The following is a 20,483-nucleotide window of genomic DNA, read 5'->3' as shown; positions in this document are numbered from 1 at the left end:
GTTTTCAATGGAACAGAATGAAGAGTATGAAGATATCATATATTACTGCTAAGTATGTTGGTTAAGTGAAGGCCTATGCCTGGAACAATTTTTCAATTTCGCTGTTGTTGAATTTATGAGGGAAAGAGTAGTAGAGGAAAGAAAATTAGATCATCTGGACTGAATTACAAACTTCCTGTTTTAAGTGGACTTGACTGCACACAGCTCACAGTAAGACACTGTGAGGCAAACTTCTTTCTGATTTGATGGGGATGCATTTAAAAAGCAATGCATGTTATAGAAGTGACCCATTCTGACAAAGACAGTCCAGTTCCCTAAGCTCACTGGCATTAAAGAAAACGTGAGGTTTGAAGAATTCATTGTGGCCTGTAAAGAACTACAAGGATAGCTTTATAAAAATTTCGAGGACACTGTCAATCATACATTTGTTTCCAAGTTGTTTACAAGACCATATGCGCTTTATTTGAAAGTGCCACTGTGCATGTGCAGATGTAACTGACTGACCTGCAAGGTAATTCCAGTTGTAATGGCTAATCTTTTCATGTTAACTGTCCTGGACGTCTACTTTGATTTCTTTAAGGTAGAGAATCCATGTCTCCACAATGAGATTGCACAAGTGCTACAATCATTTGACTGGCTTATTTGTGTGAAAGACGTTTTTCGATCACATAAGTAAGTAAGTCACAATAATGTGACAACTTGTGTACAAAACTCTGTGAAATCGTCTACAACTGTCCGTAAGCAGACAGTTTGTACCAGATAAAAATTACATTATGTCTTTAGTATGCAAAAAATAATTAAATAATACCAAAAATTTGTTTCTTTTGTGACCTACTTTGTTGAGAACACTGAAATATAAAACCACGTAATATGCAGTGCAACTGCACTGCCATTTAAATGCAGTGCATTTGCAGATTTCCCTTATTCCCTCTCCTCGTGCTAAGACAGCGTGGTGTGGCGGTTGATGAAATGTGGAGCGAAGGTGAGTTCTTTGGCACTGAAGCTGATGACTGATCAGAAACCGTCCCTCCTGACAGCCGGACAGATACGAAGATAAAAGGTCCCAAGATTCGAGAATCCATCTGAGCCAATGGGCCACCATCTCTTCAAGTATCTTGCAGGGGTTATTGGTCAGGCTGATGAGATGGTAACTATCAAGGGACAACAGATACTTGCCAAGCTTCAGGACAGGAACCACAATACTGTCTCTGCACTGAGAGGGGAAAATGCCTTGGAGCCACATATGGTTAAACATCTTGAGGAGATATTGTCATCGTGGAGGACTTAGGTGTTGAAGTAATTGGTTATGGATGGACTCAGGGCCAGTGGGCAAAACATGTGAAGAAGAGAGGGCTAGAAGATGTTCCCATCCAGTAAAAGGTTAATTGTAGGATTCTACATGACAAGGGGTAAAATGCAAGTGGGAAACTTCAGCATGCTGTTTCCAGAAAGGAGGCTGGATAGGAGGCTGATGCCAATGTTGTCACAAAATGGGTCGTGAGGTGTTCCATGAGATGGATCTTTTTAAAGGCCGCCTGGAAGGGCAAGGTCAGGAATAGAAAACTGTTGTTGATAACCTCAGATAACCCCGGAGGGTGTGGAGTGTAACCCACATCTGTGACAAACGGACAGAAGAACCTAGGGAGGAGACAAAGTGTTCCCAACACACCCACTTGGTCTGTTTGATTAAATAATGGGCTTTGGCATGAAGACATTTAAAGGTAATAAGACTGGCAGAGGATAGGTGCTGCTTAAGATGTTGCAAGGTGCGACAATGATCACGAGTGGCAGTAGCAATGGCCACGTTCCACCACTGAACTGGTTGGTGATGAACAGGGCCTGTCGAGCGGGGAACAGTAATACTGTCAGTGCAAATTATGTAATTGGATATGTGATGAATGACTTCCTCAATACAACCTGACAAAAAAGGTGTAAACAGGATCTGGGAGGTATATAGAGGCCAATCAGGTAGATGGAAAGCCCAGCAGGATAACTTGGCAATCACGAGGCAGGGACCGAACAACAGAATCAATGGGAATTGGTCACTATCACAGAGGTCATCGTGTGGTAACCACCAGTTTATGGGAGGAAGAAGGGGACAGGTAGTTAGTGAAAGATCAATGGCAGAGAAAATGCCATAGGCAGCTGTAAAAAGAGTTGGGGAATGATCATTAAGAACGCACAGGTCGTGGTCCACAAGAAATTGGTCAATGAGGAGTCCCCGACTACACGAAAAAGCACTGTCCCACAAAGATGATGGGTATTAAAATCCCCAAGGAGGAGGAAGGGAGGGAGGGAGGGAGGGAGGGAGGGAGGGGTTGCTGGGAGAGTTTGGGCAGTGGATGTCAGGAGGGAGATAGAGACTGCAAACAGTGACCATGAAATCCTAATGGAGTCTGATGGCAACTGCTTTCAATATAGTACCAAGGGGGGTCCATGTACTAACAACATCCATATGGGCCAACATGCAAATACCACTGGAAGACCTCAAAGGACCAACTCAATTCTGGCAGAAAGCGTGGAACCCGCGGAGGTTTGGTGAGCGAGAATCAATAAAATGAGATTCCTGGCAAATGACACAAGTTGTTGAGTAAAAGGAAATGAGGGATTGCAACTCCAGGAATTGAATAAGCATGGAACGGGTATCCAAATGGAAGGCAAATGAGCTGGATCCAATGACACTTTTGGGTCCCATCTGTCATCAAGAAGGATGGGGTGATGTCCATAAGTAAGAGATCAGGCTCAGGTAGTGAGGACAGAGATGGCACCTGTGGGGACACAGGTGGGCCTCGTCCTGAGGACGCACGGATGTGGGTTCTGCAGCCAAGTTGCGGCAGCAGGCCTCCAGCCTGGGAGACACCAGAGGGAGTGGTCCCAGGAGGAAGCCCCACCCCTGGGGTGCCAAAGAAGGGAGACACTTCTTTGGGTGGGTTGGGGGATTGGCACCCAGAGAGAAGGTCATGAGAAATGCACAGGTGGGGGAGAGGAGAGGGGGTGGGACTGATGTAAAGAGGAGGGAGTAAGGGCATAACAGAGCAGAGTTAGATTAGATGTCATCAACACAGGGTGAAGGGTCTCAGTGTAGGATAAACAATCAATGGACTTATACTCCTGTGTCTTCTGTTTCTTCTTATAAACTAGGCAACCTGGCGAGCATGGAGAGTGATGGTTGTGACAATTAAAACACATGAGCGGCAGAACACAGGGGCTCCCCTCATGGAGTGGGTATCCACATTCACAGCATAGATGGTCTGCCATACGACGGGAAAAAATGTGCCCATAATGTAAGCACTGAAAACACACTGTGGGTGGTGGGATGTATGGCTTCACATCACATTGATAATCATAACCTTGACCTTTTCTGAGACTGTCTCCCTCAAATGCCAAAATAAAGGTGCAGGTATCAACACAATTGTCCTTATGACCTTTCTGAAGATGCCAAACAAAATGAGCACCCTGTTGTTCCAGATTGGCGCGGAGTTTCTCATCAGTCTGAAGGATAAGATCCCTATGAAAAATAACGGCTTGGACCATATTCAAGGACTGGTTAGGAGTAATGGACACCAGGATATCGCCAAGATGGTCACAAACATGGAGGCTGCACATTGGACAGCAGAAGTTTTGATCAACAGCGAAGCCGACTGTGTTCTACTGAAGGATTCCACTTTACCAAACTTGTCTTTGATATTTTCAGCAAAAATAATGGCTTGGTGATGGTGAAAGTGTCCCCGACAATCCTAGTGCAGACCAGGTAGCTGGCAAGCGAGGCACTCCTCCCAGAGTATAGCAAGGGAAGGGAAGACCACAGGGTAATAAGAAGCAGCAGTAAATGATCCACTACCAACTGAAGAGACAGCCATAAAAGAACGACCACTTTTTGGAGCTTAATACACAAAGCATATGCCATGATACCACTCACTCCGATCAGGGGCTCCCCCTATGGGCACCATCAAGCCACAGCAAGGGTTGTCTGGAATGCAAGCCATTGCCGGGAGTTCCATTGTTGCAGAATGACAAGCAACTCCTAGACATATATGGTGAGGCAATTCAGGCATCAGCGTGTTGTCAGGGGTCTCAGCCAGATGGGTACATAACAGCCCCACCACATGGACTGGCTACATATGCTGTTGAACTAGCGGGGTGGTGGGAGGCTCCAGCAGGAAAGGAAGAAGAGAAGGAGGGGAGAGGTATCCACACCATATGAACTAGGGAGGGTGTTATTCCCCAAATAGGTCGCGATATGGAGAGAAAATTTAGAAGTGGAGGTTAAATACCACAGGGGGGTCAAAAATGAAAAAAGGGAAAAAAGGGCAAGTGGAACAAAAAGTGGAAAGAATACAATAATCAAGGTGGATAGCCAGGTCGATGTCAGTAAGAACATCGAGAGAGGTAGAAGGAAGAGGTAGAGGGAAAGGAGTGAGGACGAAGAGAGGTGGAAGAGGGGAAGGAAATGCAACCCAGGAAGGAAAAATGGGCCGCAATAGCACGGGGTCTGTGAGCACCACGCACGAACCCATGAAAGAAACATGAGCCCCCTGGGGGGTCGTCAGGCAGAGGAACATCCACACCTCTCCATGCTGCCCTATCATTGCAGAGATACTAATTGTTTGTGTGGGTGAAATGTTAGCATTACGCTCACATTGTGGCACAAAACAGTTTCCTGACATACTACCTGACATGCTTTTGTATAAATTATCAAGTTTAACTGCCACACCCTGGTCCACCTCCAGCTGAATTTCATGCATCAACACAAAGGACACATTGAAGTCGAGACATTTCATACGGCATGCACAAAAATATAACACAGTGTTCCAGATGACACGTTTGGTACAACAGCATCATGTGCACACATACCACAGTAGACACCGTATTAAAGATCCAGGGGCAGAAAGGGGGAGGATTAGTGTTCACACACGAAGGCAATGCACCCACATATCTATAACTGTATTTCCTAGGTAATGACGTCCTCGAGGTAGACAGATAATGCAAATGTATCCCTGGCTCACAGTGTGAGATTGTGTGTACATTACAAAAAATGCTGCACACAAACAACAGACTAAATGCATAATTTAAAACTGCCTTAGAACATATTCCAAGTGAGAGGTACAAATTAGTTATACAGTCAGATAAACAACTACCATCAGGGACATCATTCTACACCGATGCAATGCAGGGGTTACTTGCATACCTGAATTGCACTGATTATATGTGTTACCCTCTCATATTTCCCCACGGAGAAGATAGGTACCATTCCGGTCACCTGCATGTTGACCCACTGTCTGGTGAGAGCAGTCCAAGGAAGGTGACCACAGTGGAATCCTATGTGTACCACCTTACACTTCACACTGTTGTCTGCAACTGCCTATTTAATTGGCACTAATTATTGCAACAATTTCTGGTAGACATGAATGCAAAAATTGAGACTGCACATCTCCAATACCTATGCCGGCATCAATGGTGTTTGTGTGTCTTACGCTATGTAAATCTAAGGATGCACTTGCAAAAGATGGACATGCCAACAATGTTTGTGAAATAGTATGTGAAAAACTCCTCAAGCCCCTGGACTACACTGATCCTAATTTGACACACAAACGCCATGCCCCAAGAGGACTTTAACGGAGGCTTTATAATGCTCAAGCTCTACAGACATGCATGTTTTTTGAGTCACTGTCATGCTGGCTGCTCTGCATAACAGGTGTGTATGTGGGAATAGTATCAACCTGCCTTACAGACCTGGTTTGGAGGTCAGTCTACAAATCAGGGACAAGAAACTGTTTTCAAGTTCCTGGTGTCTAGGCAACCTAGCACAACAGGTGTGTTGTGTTGGCCTGCTTTATTGGTATGCACTACATAGCAGAAAGAGGATTTCCAAGCCTTTGGCATATAGGCTGTGCTGCTTGAGAGATGCGTTTTGGGAGTAGTATCAGACTGTTTTATCAGCCTCTTTAGCAGGGACTACACATGTTGCAGGGACGTGTCTATGGGAGGCCAAGATGGACTGAGGAGGAGATAGATAGATGGAGAGTTAGAGAGAGAGGGGGAGAGAGAGTGTACAGGAGGAAACGTGTAAGTGAGAGGGAGACTGAGGAGAAGATGAACTGGAGAAGGGAAGGGAAGGGAAGGGAAGGGAAGGGAAGGGAAGGGAAGGGAAGGGAAGGGAAGGGAATAAGAGATGAACCGGAGAAGGGAAGGGAAGGGAAGGGAAGGGAAGGGAAGGGAAGGGAAGGGAAGAAGAGATGAACCGGAGAAGGGAAGGGAAGGGAAGAAGAGATGAACCGGAGAAGGGAAGGGAAGGGAAGGGAAGGGAAGAAGAGATGAACCGGAGAAGGGAAGGGAAGGGAAGGGAAGGGAAGAAGAGATGAACCGGAGAAGGGAAGGGAAGGGAAGGGAAGGGAAGGGAAGGGAAGAAGAGATGAACCGGAGAAGGGAAGGGAAGGGAAGGGAAGGGAAGGGAAGGGAACGGAAGAAGAGATGAACCGGAGAAGGGAAGGGAAGGGAAGGGAAGGGAAGGGAAGAAGAGATGAACCGGAGAAGGGAAGGGAAGGGAAGGGAAGGGAAGGGAAGGGAAGGGAAGAAGAGATGAACCGGAGAAGGGAAGGGAAGGGAAGGGAAGAAAAGGGAAGAAGAGATGAACCGGAGAAGGGAAGGGAAGGGAAGGGAAGAAAAGGGAAGAAGAGATGAACCGGAGAAGGGAAGGGAAGGGAAGGGAAGAAAAGGGAAGAAGAGATGAACCGGAGAAGGGAAGGGAAGGGAAGATGAACCGGAGAAGGGAAGGGAAGAAGAGATGAACCGGAGAAGGGAAGGGAAGAAGAGATGAACAGGAGAAGGGAAGGGACGAAGAGATGAACCGGAGAAGGGAAGGGAAGAAGAGATGAACCGGAGAAGGGAAGGGAAGAAGAGATGAACTGGAGAAGGGAAGGGAAGAAGAGATGAACTGGAGAAGGGAAGGGAAGAAGAGATGGACTAGAGATGTGGGGCGAAGGTGGGGGTGGGGGCGGGGGCTGGGGCAGGGCAGGGGCGGGGGTGGGGGCGAGGGCGGGGGCCAGCGCGGGGGAGAGCGAGGGGGGAGGGGGGAGCGAGGGGGGGAAGAGGGGCAGAGCGGGGTGGAGAGGGGCAGAGCGGGGGGGGCAGAGCGGTGGGGAGCGGGGCAGAGCGGTGGGGAGCGGGGCAGAGCGGTGGGGAGCGGGGCAGAGCGGTGGGGAGCGGGGCAGAGCGGGGGGGAGGGGCAGAGCGGTGGGGAGTGAGGGAGAGGGGGGTGAGCGAGGGAGAGGGGGAGAGCGAGGGAGAGGGGGAGAGCGAGGGAGAGAGGGGGAGAGCGGGGGAGCGGGGGAGAGCGGGGGAGAGCGAGGGAGAGGGGGAGGGGGAGAGCGAGGGAGAGGGGGAGGGGGAGAGCGAGGGGGAGGGGGAGGGGGAGAGCGAGGGGGAGGGGGAGAGCGAGGGAGAGGGGGAGAGCGAGGGAGAGGGGGAGAGCGAGGGAGAGGGGGAGGGGGAGAGCGAGGGGGAGGGGGAGGGGGAGAGCGAGGGGGAGGGGGAGAGCGAGGGAGAGGGGGAGAGCGAGGGAGAGGGGGAGAGCGAGGGAGAGGGGGAGAGCGAGGGAGAGGGGGAGAGCGAGGGAGAGGGGGAGAGCGAGGGAGAGGGGGAGAGCGAGGGAGAGGGGGAGAGCGAGGGAGAGGGGGAGAGCGAGGGAGAGGGGGAGAGCGAGGGAGAGGGGGAGAGCGAGGGAGAGGGGGAGAGCGAGGGAGAGGGGGACAGCGAGGGAGAGGGGGACAGCGAGGGAGAGGGGGACAGCGAGGGAGAGGGGGACAGCGAGGGAGAGGGGGACAGCGAGGGAGAGGGGGACAGCGAGGGAGAGGGGGACAGCGAGGGAGAGGGGGACAGCGAGGGAGAGGGGGACAGCGAGGGAGAGGGGGACAGCGAGGGAGAGGGGGACAGCGAGGGAGAGGGGGACAGCGAGGGAGAGGGGGACAGCGAGGGAGAGGGGGACAGCGAGGGAGAGGGGGACAGCGAGGGAGAGGGGGACAGCGAGGGAGAGGGGGACAGCGAGGGAGAGGGGGACAGCGAGGGAGAGGGGGACAGCGAGGGAGAGGGGGACAGCGAGGGAGAGGGGGACAGCGAGGGAGAGGGGGACAGCGAGGGAGAGGGGGACAGCGAGGGAGAGGGGGACAGCGAGGGAGAGGGGGACAGCGAGGGAGAGGGGGACAGCGAGGGAGAGGGGGACAGCGAGGGAGAGGGGGACAGCGAGGGAGAGGGGGACAGCGAGGGAGAGGGGGACAGCGAGGGAGAGGGGGACACAGCGAGGGAGAGGGGGACACAGCGAGGGAGAGGGGGACACAGCGAGGGAGAGGGGGACACAGCGAGGGAGAGGGGGACACAGCGAGGGAGAGGGGGACACAGCGAGGGAGAGGGGGACACAGCGAGGGAGAGGGGGACACAGCGAGGGAGAGGGGGACAGCGAGGGAGAGGGGGACAGCGAGGGAGAGGGGGACAGCGAGGGAGAGGGGGACAGCGAGGGAGAGGGGGACAGCGAGGGAGAGGGGGACAGCGAGGGAGAGGGGGACAGCGAGGGAGAGGGGGACAGCGAGGGAGAGGGGGACAGCGAGGGAGAGGGGGACAGCGAGGGAGAGGGGGACAGCGAGGGAGAGGGGGACAGCGAGGGAGAGGGGGACAGCGAGGGAGAGGGGGACAGCGAGGGAGAGGGGGACAGCGAGGGAGAGGGGGACAGCGAGGGAGAGGGGGACAGCAAGGGAGAGGGGGACAGCAAGGGAGGGAGAGAAATGTGGAGGCAATGGGCAGACAGGGGTAAGGAATGGCAGATGCAGTCGGGAGCAGACCCAGACGACCATCCTATGGTCATAGCTCACCACTGCTGTATCCTTTCTGCAAATACTGAATGTCATGCTATTAGTAAAGTAAGTTCCTGGTTACTGATATTAACTTTGAAAACTGGGCCTGTAACTCTCGTGCAAGCAGATGCAAGTTATGCTCACAAGAATGGCTGACTGGCCCTCTATGGAAAAAATCACTGTCAGTACTGGAGACTGCAATCGAGTCCAAGTTGTGGTCATTTTAGACTTATGACTACTAAGCTACTGAGGTACTGGTACAAATCCTGAAGTTTACACAAATTTTCATTACTAGAACGTCTGTGGTAAACCAAGCAGAGGGGCATCTGTTTGCAGTTTTTAATCGTAAGATTGTCAGCCAACTTCATTGATTAAATGCCCAACTTCTCCGCAGTTCTTTGTGGGTATGGAAGCATACCAATGCAATTTTCATAAACATACCAACACAATTTTCATCATTTTAATTATTACCAGATTTTCATTTGCATATCAAGCAGATAATACTCTCCCCAGTGCATAAAATTTTAAATTAGGTAATTAATTAATTGGCTTACATGTTTTTCTGAAAGTATTACAACAGATATCAATCTACACACAAATCTAAGATCAATGTTCGGTTAACTATAACCAATTTATGATTTCTTCTTATAATTATAGTTATACCTGATCTCTTATGTGTGATGTAACCATGTGTGACAGGTGGCTAACACCAGGATGAGGATCATGGTCCAGTGCAGTAAGACCATGCCATAGTTTCATATAGATACTGCCAAACGAGAGAGTTGGCAAATTGCTCAGGTTGCCATGACCTGCAATGGAGGTTCGATTACTACCAAACAATGAGTAAACACTCTAGCAAAACATAAAATTTAACTACTTCAATTATGCACTAACATTAGGGTAACATTTAAGAAGTGTGATAATATTACATGACTTTCTCAACAAAAATGTAATAAATCAATTGTATGTGGTCACAAGAAACTATTTCAGAATGCCTGATATGTTGTGAAACAAATTCATATGTGAAGACTTAATTTCTGCTCACAGAGTACTTCTCTCTTGGTCTGTCCTTAACCCTTTCAGACCCTGTGGTTACAATCGTGTACATTAATTTTCATGACGTCTTAACTGCAATAGAAATTTTTTCCTCAATTTGGAGCTGATGTAGACATTTGTGAATCTTCATTCTTTTCACCATGCACAAGTGCTGCCATCTGTTGTGCAGCACTATAAACATATCAACAGATTAATGTAGCAGTGTAGAGCAGTTTGTGACCTTGAAAGTACCTGGTAGTCTTTGGTAAGCCATAACCCACACTATAGTTGAGTACCAGTATTATTGTTTTGCACGAACATTGTAGAATGTTCGATCTATTTATTACAACAATCAATATTTCAAAATCATTTGTTTTAGTCAACAAAAAGAAGCGATGTTTTTCTGTGTGCACAATTGTAGCCATGAGGTCTCAAGAACAATGTTTTACATAACTTTGAGTATCTTGTGTTTCCTTCATATGAAGTGCTTGTTGGAACAGTTTCTTTTTATCCTGACGATTGTTTGAGTTTTGACTGGGATTTATTCAAAACATATGAAGTATGTTGTATTACTAAGTATTGTTATGAGCAACAATTAGGAAAATAGACATAGCATTGAAGCTCCAGTTGATGACAACATTATTATTTTAGGGAAATACCACTACTGATATTATTATTTGTGAATATTTCAGTTCTGTTGATCATGTTGAAGAAACAGTATTTCAACATGGAGCGAGATGCAGATGCCAATTTAGAGATGCTGCTGAATGGAGAGGTGTCAGATATCGATTTATCATCAGATGAAGAATCATTTCCTGATGTAGAATCCTACTGTACTTCAAGAGAGAAGGAAGCGAGAATGGGGGCTGACAAAATAAACAGGGGAGAAACCAATGATGAGTCAACTGCAAATAATGAAAGTGGTGTGCAGTGACAATGATAACAACGACAGTGATATTCAAGACAGTGATCCACTTACCAACAATGAGCTCAGTGATGTAAAATACATTTTGTCAGAAAAAAAGACATCAAGTGGCGTCATCGTCCTCTCTCTGAACTGGTTTCATATTACGAATTGGAACAATGTATTAAAGAACAGGAAATACTTTCTCCTTCAACTTATTTCAGGAAGTACATTACCAATGATCTGTTCAGTACTATGGCTGATATGAAAAACCCTATATGCCTTGCAAAGTGGAACAATTAGCAATTTCAAACAAACTACACCAGTGGAACTCCAAATCTTGTTCGGTCTTCATATAATTAAGGGAACTCTAAAATTTTCCAGAGTCCGAATGTATTGGGACACAATATTGAAAATGCAATTATTCTTGGACTGTACGCCCAGAAATAGATTCTTCCAACTCAGAACAAATTTACATCTTGTTAACAACATGGCTATACCAGCGGACAATAAAGACAATTCTATAAAGTTTGGCCTGTATATAATGCCATCCCTAACAGGATACCTCGAATAGAAAATGAGGCCGACCATCTGCCACACCTCCAGATACACCTGTTCAAAGACGATGAGGACAAACTAGGCCTCCTGAAGAGATTCAGTTTGATGGAACACGACACTTGCCTCTTCATGAAAGTGGTGCACTGCCTACCAGGTGCAAATTTCCAGGATGCAAGGGACGTTCATGAATAAAATGTGAAAAATGTAATGTACATCTTTGTTTGTCAAAGGGAAAAAACTGTTTTCATTCATTTCATGTCAATTAGAACCATATAATGAACATAATTCCTGACTAATTTCATTTTTAATTAAAACTATGGTGAATTTCACATGTATTTTGTGTGCAAATGATTTCAAATGTATGTGTAATGTTTAAATAAATTAGTTTTGTCTCCTATGATTTCAGTGTTGATTGAGACCCAGTGTACACAAATGTGTAGAAATTTTTTTTCGAAAATGGTAACCTATCTTTTTATAAATATTGCTTTTAAAATCATTAAAAAATCATCCAAGTCCATTACAGTATTCGGGTCTGAAAGGGTTAAAACCAGGACTTAAAAACCAAAATTTGGGCCTCAAAATTCTAACATGATAACATAATGTGTGAAATTTTAACCACACTCTACAAGGTCTTCTCAAACTTGTATTATTTAACATAACAAATTAGACATACAGCATAACAAGAAGCACAGAAACACAAAACTTAATATAAAATAAATTGAAATTTTTATTTCCAACCTGCTTTTCTAATGAATAAAGTAACAAAATCAGAAATGAGAAGATTGGACCATGACTGAAGGATAGCAACAGATAATAAATCTGAACACTTCACTTCATCACATGATTTTTTTCAGTCTTTGGCAGATTTCTTCACGACTGTCAGTTTCAACGCTATGAAAAATTTTGTCATCCTCAACAACATATGATATGAAAATATGTAGTTTGTCAGTGAGGACCCGAGTGCAGTTTTGTGTGGATACAAAGATCAACAGAGTAGTGTGGACAGAAAAGATATAACATTTCATACGATACACACTTTACTAAGAAGGAATAAATTCATAGGCAATACAGATTGTCCAAAAAACCTACATTTAAGAAATGCTAATCATTTCTTTCACTAAAATAAGTCCAGCAGAAATTACATACCAACTTACCTTTTACTGCCTAGCAGAGAAATGATTTGTTAAAACATACCTACTTAAATGTAGCATACTCCATAGTTAAGGAATATTGCATGATGAAATCTTAACTTAGCTAAAATATTATAGCAAGAACTTCACTACCAACAGTTAAGTAGCAGTTATACTTAATAGGTTTCAAACTATAGTAACATACATCTAACACTAAGTCAAGCAAGCATATGTAATTACACCATACCAAGACTACATATAGAGGATGAGGATGAAACCCGTTTGATTCTTTCTGTATGTATGAAGTCAGAGGAGGCAACAGCAGCTGGTGAGACAGCACCATCGGTGCTAAGTACCGTCACTGGAGTGACAGTCTTGAGCCTGTCTCGTGAAGCTATGCGTCTCATACCCATAATAGGAGACATGCTCAGATCTGTCAAAGGAAAAAAATAAATTGTTCATGATGGGTTTCAGGATGGGAAACATGCAGTCCTGTTAACCAAACAGTTGAACTAACAGTGTTACAACAGGAGCAAGTTAGTCATTAAATGAGCTAAAAGCTTTTGTTTATGTTTTACTATAAATTTCTTAGCACTGAAAAGTAGCAGTTCTCTACTACATTGCTATATTTTTTAACAACAGCTATCAATTTCTTAACATTTATTGCATTTTCAAAATGATATCAACTTAAAAAAAAAATACTGATTGCTTAAAGTTATAACAACTACGTTCAAATAAGCAGTTTTTAATTTAGGTGATGCCTCTAATATCTCCATTTTATGTCTGTAAACAGAAACAATGACATGTTAATATTTAGTATTGACTGAAAATGCTGATGTATGATAACTGTAAATAAAAACTTTCCTATAGGGGCATCAAATTAGTTTCAGTTTTTTTATTACAGTAACCTGTCACTATGAAAAAGTGTTCAATATGTGAATTCAGTGAGTAGTTTCCTTTATCCCTTTTAGCCCAGTCAATGAAGAATAAAAAAAGATCGATTAAGACAACTTTTGTATAGTGTTAGAAGGGAGTGTCATGAACAACAAACTGAAAATTCCACTTGGTGGGGTGTGAGTGTAGAATGGGGTGAAGGGGGGAGGGGGGGCACTTAATGGTCACTTTTTAATGTTATTCTTGAATGACTTGAAAACCATAACTTCTAGTATACATGTTTCCTAGCACATAATTGGCTCTGAGCACTATGCGACTTAACTTCTGAGGTCATGAGTCGCCTAGAACTTAGAACTAATTAAACCTAACTAACCTAAGGTCATCACACACACCCATGCCCGAGGCAGGATTCGAACCTGCGACCGTAGCGGTCGCTCGGCTCCAGACTGTAGCACCTAGAACTGAACGGCCACTCCGGCCAGCAGCACCTAATTGAAGTACACTAAATTTTCTATAAAAAGTTCCTATACATTTTTTCTCTAGGACTAATACACTCATATCTATATTTTTCCCAAGTGGAATGTTTCTTTATATATATATAAAAAGAAAGATGATGAGACTTACCAAACAAAAGCACTGGCAGGTCGATAGACACACAAACAAACACAAACATACACACAAAATTCTGGCTTTCGCAACCAACGGTTGCCTCGTCAGGAAAGAGGGAAGGAGAGGGAAAGACAAAAGGATTTGGGTTTTAAGGGAGAGGGTAAGGAGTCATTCCAATCCCGGGAGCGGAAAGACTTACCTTAGGGGGAAAAAAGGACAGGTATACACTCGCGCACACACACACACACACACACACACACATATCCATCCGCATATACACAGACACAAGCAGACATTTGTTAAGGCTCTCTCTGCTGCTCTCTGTCTGCTTGTGTCAGTGTATATGCGGATGGATATGTGTGTGTGTGTGTGTGTGTGTGTGTGTGTGTGTGTGTGTGTGTGTGTGCGCGAGTGTATACCTGTCCTTTTTTCCCCCTAAGGTAAGTCTTTCCGCTCCCGGGATTGGAATGACGCCTTACCCTCTCCCTTAAAACCCAAATCCTTTTGTCTTTCCCTCTCCTTCCCTCTTTCCTGATGAGGCAACCGTTGGTTGCGAAAGCCAGAATTTTGTGTGTATGTTTGTGTGTCTATCGACCTGCCAGCGCTTTTGCTTGGTAAGTCTCATCATCTTTCTTTTTAGAAATATTTTTCCCACGTGGAATGTTTCCCTCTATTATATATATATATATATATATATATATATATATATGGTCTTTAAATATGTCTGCTTGTGTCTGTATATGTGTGGATGGATATGTGTGTGTGTGCGCGAGTGTATACCCGTCCTTTTTTCCCCCTAAGGTAAGTCTTTCCGCTCCCGGGACTGGAATGACTCCTTACCCTATCCCTTAAAACCCACATCCTTTCGTCTTTCCCTCTCCTTCCCTCTTTCCTGATGAGGCAACAGTTTGTTGCGAAAGCTTGAATTTTGTGTGTATGTTTGTGTTCGTTTGTGTGTCTGTCGACCTGCCAGCACTTTCATTTGGTAAGTCACATCATCTTTGTTTTTAGGTATATTTTTCCTTCGTGGAATGTTTCCTTCATATATATATATATATATATATATATATATATATATATATACACACACACACTCCTGGAAATGGAAAAAAGAACACATTGACACCGGTGTGTCAGACCCACCATACTTGCTCCGGACATATTCAAGCTTTCACAACAAACTGTTGCCTCATCAGGAAAGAGGGAAGGAGAGGGAAAGACGAAAGGATGTGGGTTTTAAGGGAGAGGGTAAGGAGTCATTCCAGTCCCGGGAGCGGAAAGACTTACCTTAGAGGGAAAAAAGGACGGGTATATATATATAGAAGGAGACATTCCACGTAGGAAAAATATACCTAAAAACAAAGATGATGTGACTTACCAAATGAAAGTGCTGGCAGGTCGACAGACACACAAACGAACACAAACATACACACAAAATTCAAGCTTTCACAACAAACTGTTGCCTCATCAGGAAAGAGGGAAGGAGAGGGAAAGACAAAAGGATGTGGGTTTTAAGGGAGAGGGTAAGGAGTCATTCCAATCCCGGGAGCGGAAAGACTTACCTTAGAGGGAAAAAAGGACGGGTATACACTCGCACACACACATATCCATCCACACATATGTGTCTGCTTGTGTCTGTGTATATGCGGATGGATATGTGTGTGTGTGCGCTAGTGTTTACCTGTCCTTTTTTACCCCTAAGGTAAGTCTTTCCGCTCCCAGGATTGGAATGACTCCTTACCCTCTCCCTTAAAACCCACATCCTTTCGTCTTTCCCTCTCCTACCCTCTTTCCTGATGAGGCAACCGTTGGATGCGAAAGCTTGAATTTTGTGTGTATGTTTGTGTGTCTATTGACCTGCCAGCGCTTTTGTTTGGTATATATATAAAAACAAAGATGATGTGACTTACCAAACGAAAGTGCTGGCACATCGATAGACACACAAACATACACACAAAATTCTAGCTTTCGCAACCAACGGCTGCTTCGTCAGGAAAGAGGGAAGGAGAGGGAAAAACGAAAGGATGTGGGTTTTAAGGGAGAGGGTAAGGAGTCATTCCAATCCCGGGAGCGGAAAGACTTACCTTAGGGGGAAAAAAGGACGGGTATACACTCGCACACACACACATATCCATCCACACATATACAGACACAGCTTGGTCTGCTTGTGTCTGTATATGTGTGGATGGATATGTGTGTGTGTGTGTCCGAGTGTATACCTGTCCTTTTTTCCCCCTAAGGTAAGTCTTTCCGCTCCCGGGATTGGAATGACTCCTTACCCTCTCCCTTAAAACCCACATCCTTTCGTCTTTCCCTCTCCTTCCCTCTTTCCTGATGAAGCAGCCGTTGGTTGCGAAAGCTAGAATTTTGTGTGTATGTTTGTGTGTCTATCTACCTGCCAGCACTTTCTTTTGGTAAGTCACATTATCTTTGTTTTTAGATATATTTTTCCTACGTGGAATGTTTCCCTCTATTATATTCATATCATTAATTTGAACCCAACAATTACGTTTGTTATTGTCACTGTTGCATTTCGAAATCTTTTCTGTTGTCTTCTTTTCTCTTTCTGTTTTTGCCAGTAGTTTCACTTTGTATTCACCTTCTCCTTTTTACCGTTATCTACTATACAATTTTATCCCGCCTATATATACTCAATAATACGTAACCCACTTCCAAACCATAAACAAAAAAATTTTTTCCGCTTTCAACACTACCGCTAATATAAAATCCACCATTTCTAGTTCACAAACAGTTCCTTTCACCTATTAAACAACCGTTTCGGCTAGTTCCGATAACTTTCGCTTTATTTCCATGTCCGTTTTTTCCCACATCACTGATAATTTTTAGCCGCTTCCCACAGGTTTTAACGTCATTATTTCTTCGTCAGACAATTGTTAGCCTCATTTTCATAATCTGCCACCACAAAACCACTCCTTTTAATACATTTACACGCGGTTTTTTCAAAATTTTCCCGAATTTCTCCACCCTTTAACGTGTTTTGGCGGCAACACAACCACCTAACCTTTGTACACATCGTTGTCTACCAACCCAAGTTCACCACAGGATCAACATAGCCCAGCTTTAACCAACACTTTTTCGCCTTTTTACACATCAGATCCCCAGTTACTTTATAGTTCACCTTTATCTCTCCCCATACATTTTTATTTTCATTTTCATTTCAGCCTAATGTTACACTTTCCACCTTCTAATACCACGTCACCCTCACAACACCCCCACAACGACCCCATTAAGTTTTATTTACATTCCCTCCACAAACATGCCTTCGCCCTAGCCAAATTACGCTCCCATATTTTATTTTCTCAGGCTTGTCTGACATTTGGCATTACCCCCAAAGGCCTCACACTTAAAGTTCCCATCTCTGGCTGCAACCCTTCTTTCCATCAGTCCCTATACCAGTTCCAAACTGAACAATCCATCGCCCTCACCCACCTAATCCTTCACCTACACATCAACTCAGCCAATGAACACACCTGTCAACTCCTATCCTTAATAAAAGTCCTCAATCTTTCCTCTCCCACATCCACACCGGCTGTTCAGAGCATCCTCCTACAGGCCAACCACAAATTAGAACAGCATGCCACCCTCCACCTCAAAAAACTATCCAATCTCCTGGTTTCCCACCTCCGGAAAGGCAACTCACTCACCCTTCACAACCTTTTCAGCAAACCTCAACCTCCTCTCATTGCACACAAACCCAGTCTCTCCCATCTACTCAATCTCCCACTGCCAGCTCCACTCCCTCCAAAACCTGGTCTGCTTGTGTCTGTATATGTGTGGATGGATATGTGTGTGTGTGTGTGCGCGCGCGAGTGTATACCTGTCCTTTTTTTCCCCCTAAGGTAAGTCTTTCTGCTCTCGGGATGGGAATGACTCCTTACCCTCTCCCTTAAAACCCACATCCTTTCGTCTTTCCCTCTCCTTCCCTCTTTCCTGACGAAGCAGCCGTTGGTTGCGAACGCTAGAATTTTGTGTGTATGTTTGCATGTCTATCGACCTGCCAGCGCTTTCTTTTGGTAAGACACATCATCTTTGTTTTTATATGTGCCCCTTTAGTGATTCGGCAGACATAAAGCCGATAATCAAGTTCCTCCCACACTCGGCGCAGCATGTCCCCATCAATGAGTTCGAAAGCATCGTTGATGCGAGCTCGCAGTTCTGGCACGTTTCCTGGTAGAGGAGGTTTAAACACTGAATCTTTCACATAACCCCACAGAAAGAAATTGCATGGGGTTAAGTCGGGAGAGCGTGGAGGCCATGACATGAATTGCTGATCATGATCTCCACCACGACCGATCCATCGGTTTTCCAATCTACTGTTTAAGAAATGCCGAACATCATGATGGAAGTGCGGTGGAGCACCATCCTGTTGAGAGATGAAGTCGGCGCTGTCGGTCTCCAGTTGTGGCATGAGCCAATTTTCCAGCATGTCCAGATACACATGTTCTGTAACTTTTTTTTTCGCAGAAGAAAAAGGGGCAGTAAACTTTAAACCCTGAGACTGCACAAAACACGTTAACTTTTGGTGAATTGCGAATTTGCTGCACGAATGCGTGAGGATTCTCTACTGCCCAGATTCGCACATTGTGTCTGTTCACTTCACCATTGCTTCATCACTGAAAACAAGTTTCGCACTGAACACATCCTCTTCCATGACCTGTTGCAACCGCGCCGAAAATTCAAAGCGTTTGACTTTGTCATCGGGTGTCAGGGCTTGTAGCAATTGTAAACGGTAAGGCTTCTGCTTTAGCCTTTTCCATAAGATTTTCCAAACCATCGGCTGTGGTACGTTTAGCTCCCTGCTTGCTTTATTCGTCAACTTCCGCGGGCTACGCGTGAAACTTGCCCGCACGCGTTCAACCGTTTCTTCGCTCACTGCAGGCTGACTCGTTGATTTCCCCTTACAGAGGCATCCAGACGCTTTAAACTGTGCATACCATCGCCGAATGTAGTTAGCAGTTGGTGGATCTTTGTTGAACTTCGTCCTGAAGTGTCGTTGCACTGTTATGACTGACTGATGCGAGTGCATTTCAAGCACGACATACACTTTCTCGGCTCCTGTCGCCATTTTGTCTCACTGCGCTCTCGACCGCTCTGGCGGCAGAAACCTGAAGTGCGGCTTCAGCCGAACAAAACTTTATGAGTTTTTCTACGTATCTGTAGTGTGTCGTGACCATATTTCAATGAATGGAGCTACAGTGAATTTATGAAATCGCTTCAATCATTTGTAATAGCCCTGTATACATGGACACAGGCAGACAGTGTTGGTAATGAGGATCACCCTGTGGCTAAACATGCCTTGGTGCATGGCCAGCACATCTTGGCACAGTGTTACACCGGCCGGGTTATCTGGCTACTTCCCACTAACACCAACCTGTCAGAACTCCGGACATGGGAACTTGCCCTTCAGTATATCCTCTCTTCTCATTATCTGCCAGGCCTCAACCTCCGCTAATTTCAAGTTGCCGCTGCTCATACCTCACCTGTCATTCAACAACATCTTTGCCTCTGGACTTCCGCCTCAACTGACATCTCTGCCCACACTCTTTGCCTTTACAAATGTCTGCTTGTGTCTGTATATGTGCGGACGGATATGTGTGTGTGTGTGTGTGTGTGTGTGTGTGTGTGTGTGTGTGTGTGTGTGTGTGTGCGCGCGCGCGCGAGTGAATACCTGTCCTTTTTTCCCCCTAAGGTAAGTCTTTCTGCTCCCGGGATTGGAATGACTCCTTACCCTCTCCCTTAAAACCCACATCCTTTCGTCTTTCCCTCTCCTTCCCTCTTTCCTGGTGAAGCAACCGTAGGTTGCGAAAGCTTGAATTTTGTGTGTGTGTGTGTTTGTGTGTCCATCAACATGCCAACGCTTTAGTTTGGTAAGTTACATCATCTTTGTTTTTAGATATATTTTTCCCACGTGGAATGCTGCAGAAAGGATTATCATTTGAACCATATCGGCCTGTGGTTCAAGGTCAACAGTGTTATCAGGCCGCAACACCACCTACCAGTAAAATGTGCGTGCAGCTCCCATTGTCACCATAAACCAAAGGTGATGGATGAGTGTGACTTGAGCAGATATGCACAATGCCTCGCAGATGTATGCGCGAACAGTACCATCAAACCAGTGAGTTTGAAACAGAGTGCGTTATTGGCAAGAGAGAATGTGATGTATCCATCTGGGAAATTGCTGCCCATGTGGGATGAAGTGTTTTAGCAGTGCAACGGATGTGTGCAAAATGGTTCATGGAAGGCCATCAGACATGACAAGATAGGTCAAGTCGCACCACTCCGACCAACATCAACATGTCATCTGAATGGCACAGCACACAGCAGGACAGATCTGTGTCCTCCTCGGCTCTGGCACAACAGTGGAACAATGAAACACATTGTACACCATCAGTGGTGACAGTCTGTTGGCGTTTATTACAGCTTGGGTTACGTGCTCGTCATCCAATTCTCCACCTACCTTTGATGAATGTGCAAAAACGTGCTAGACGG

General features: G+C 45.5%; 1 protein-coding gene across 1 annotated transcript in view; it reads right to left on the bottom strand.

Annotated features, from left to right (window-relative positions):
* The window catches only part of LOC126162875 (regulatory-associated protein of mTOR), a 307,137-nt gene that overhangs the window by 94,522 nt on the left and 192,132 nt on the right, over nucleotides 1-20,483 (bottom strand). The window contains exons 15-16 of the mRNA XM_049919663.1: nucleotides 12,718-12,903; nucleotides 9,507-9,652 (exon numbers count right to left, since the gene is read on the bottom strand). Of these exons, the coding sequence (XP_049775620.1) occupies nucleotides 9,507-9,652; nucleotides 12,718-12,903 (332 nt within the window). The remainder of the gene's footprint in view (nucleotides 1-9,506; nucleotides 9,653-12,717; nucleotides 12,904-20,483) is intronic.

Source organism: Schistocerca cancellata, chromosome 2 (genome assembly GCF_023864275.1).
Source record: "Schistocerca cancellata isolate TAMUIC-IGC-003103 chromosome 2, iqSchCanc2.1, whole genome shotgun sequence".
Taxonomy (NCBI): Eukaryota; Metazoa; Arthropoda; class Insecta; order Orthoptera; family Acrididae; genus Schistocerca; species Schistocerca cancellata.
This window is presented reverse-complemented; position numbering and strand designations above follow the sequence as displayed.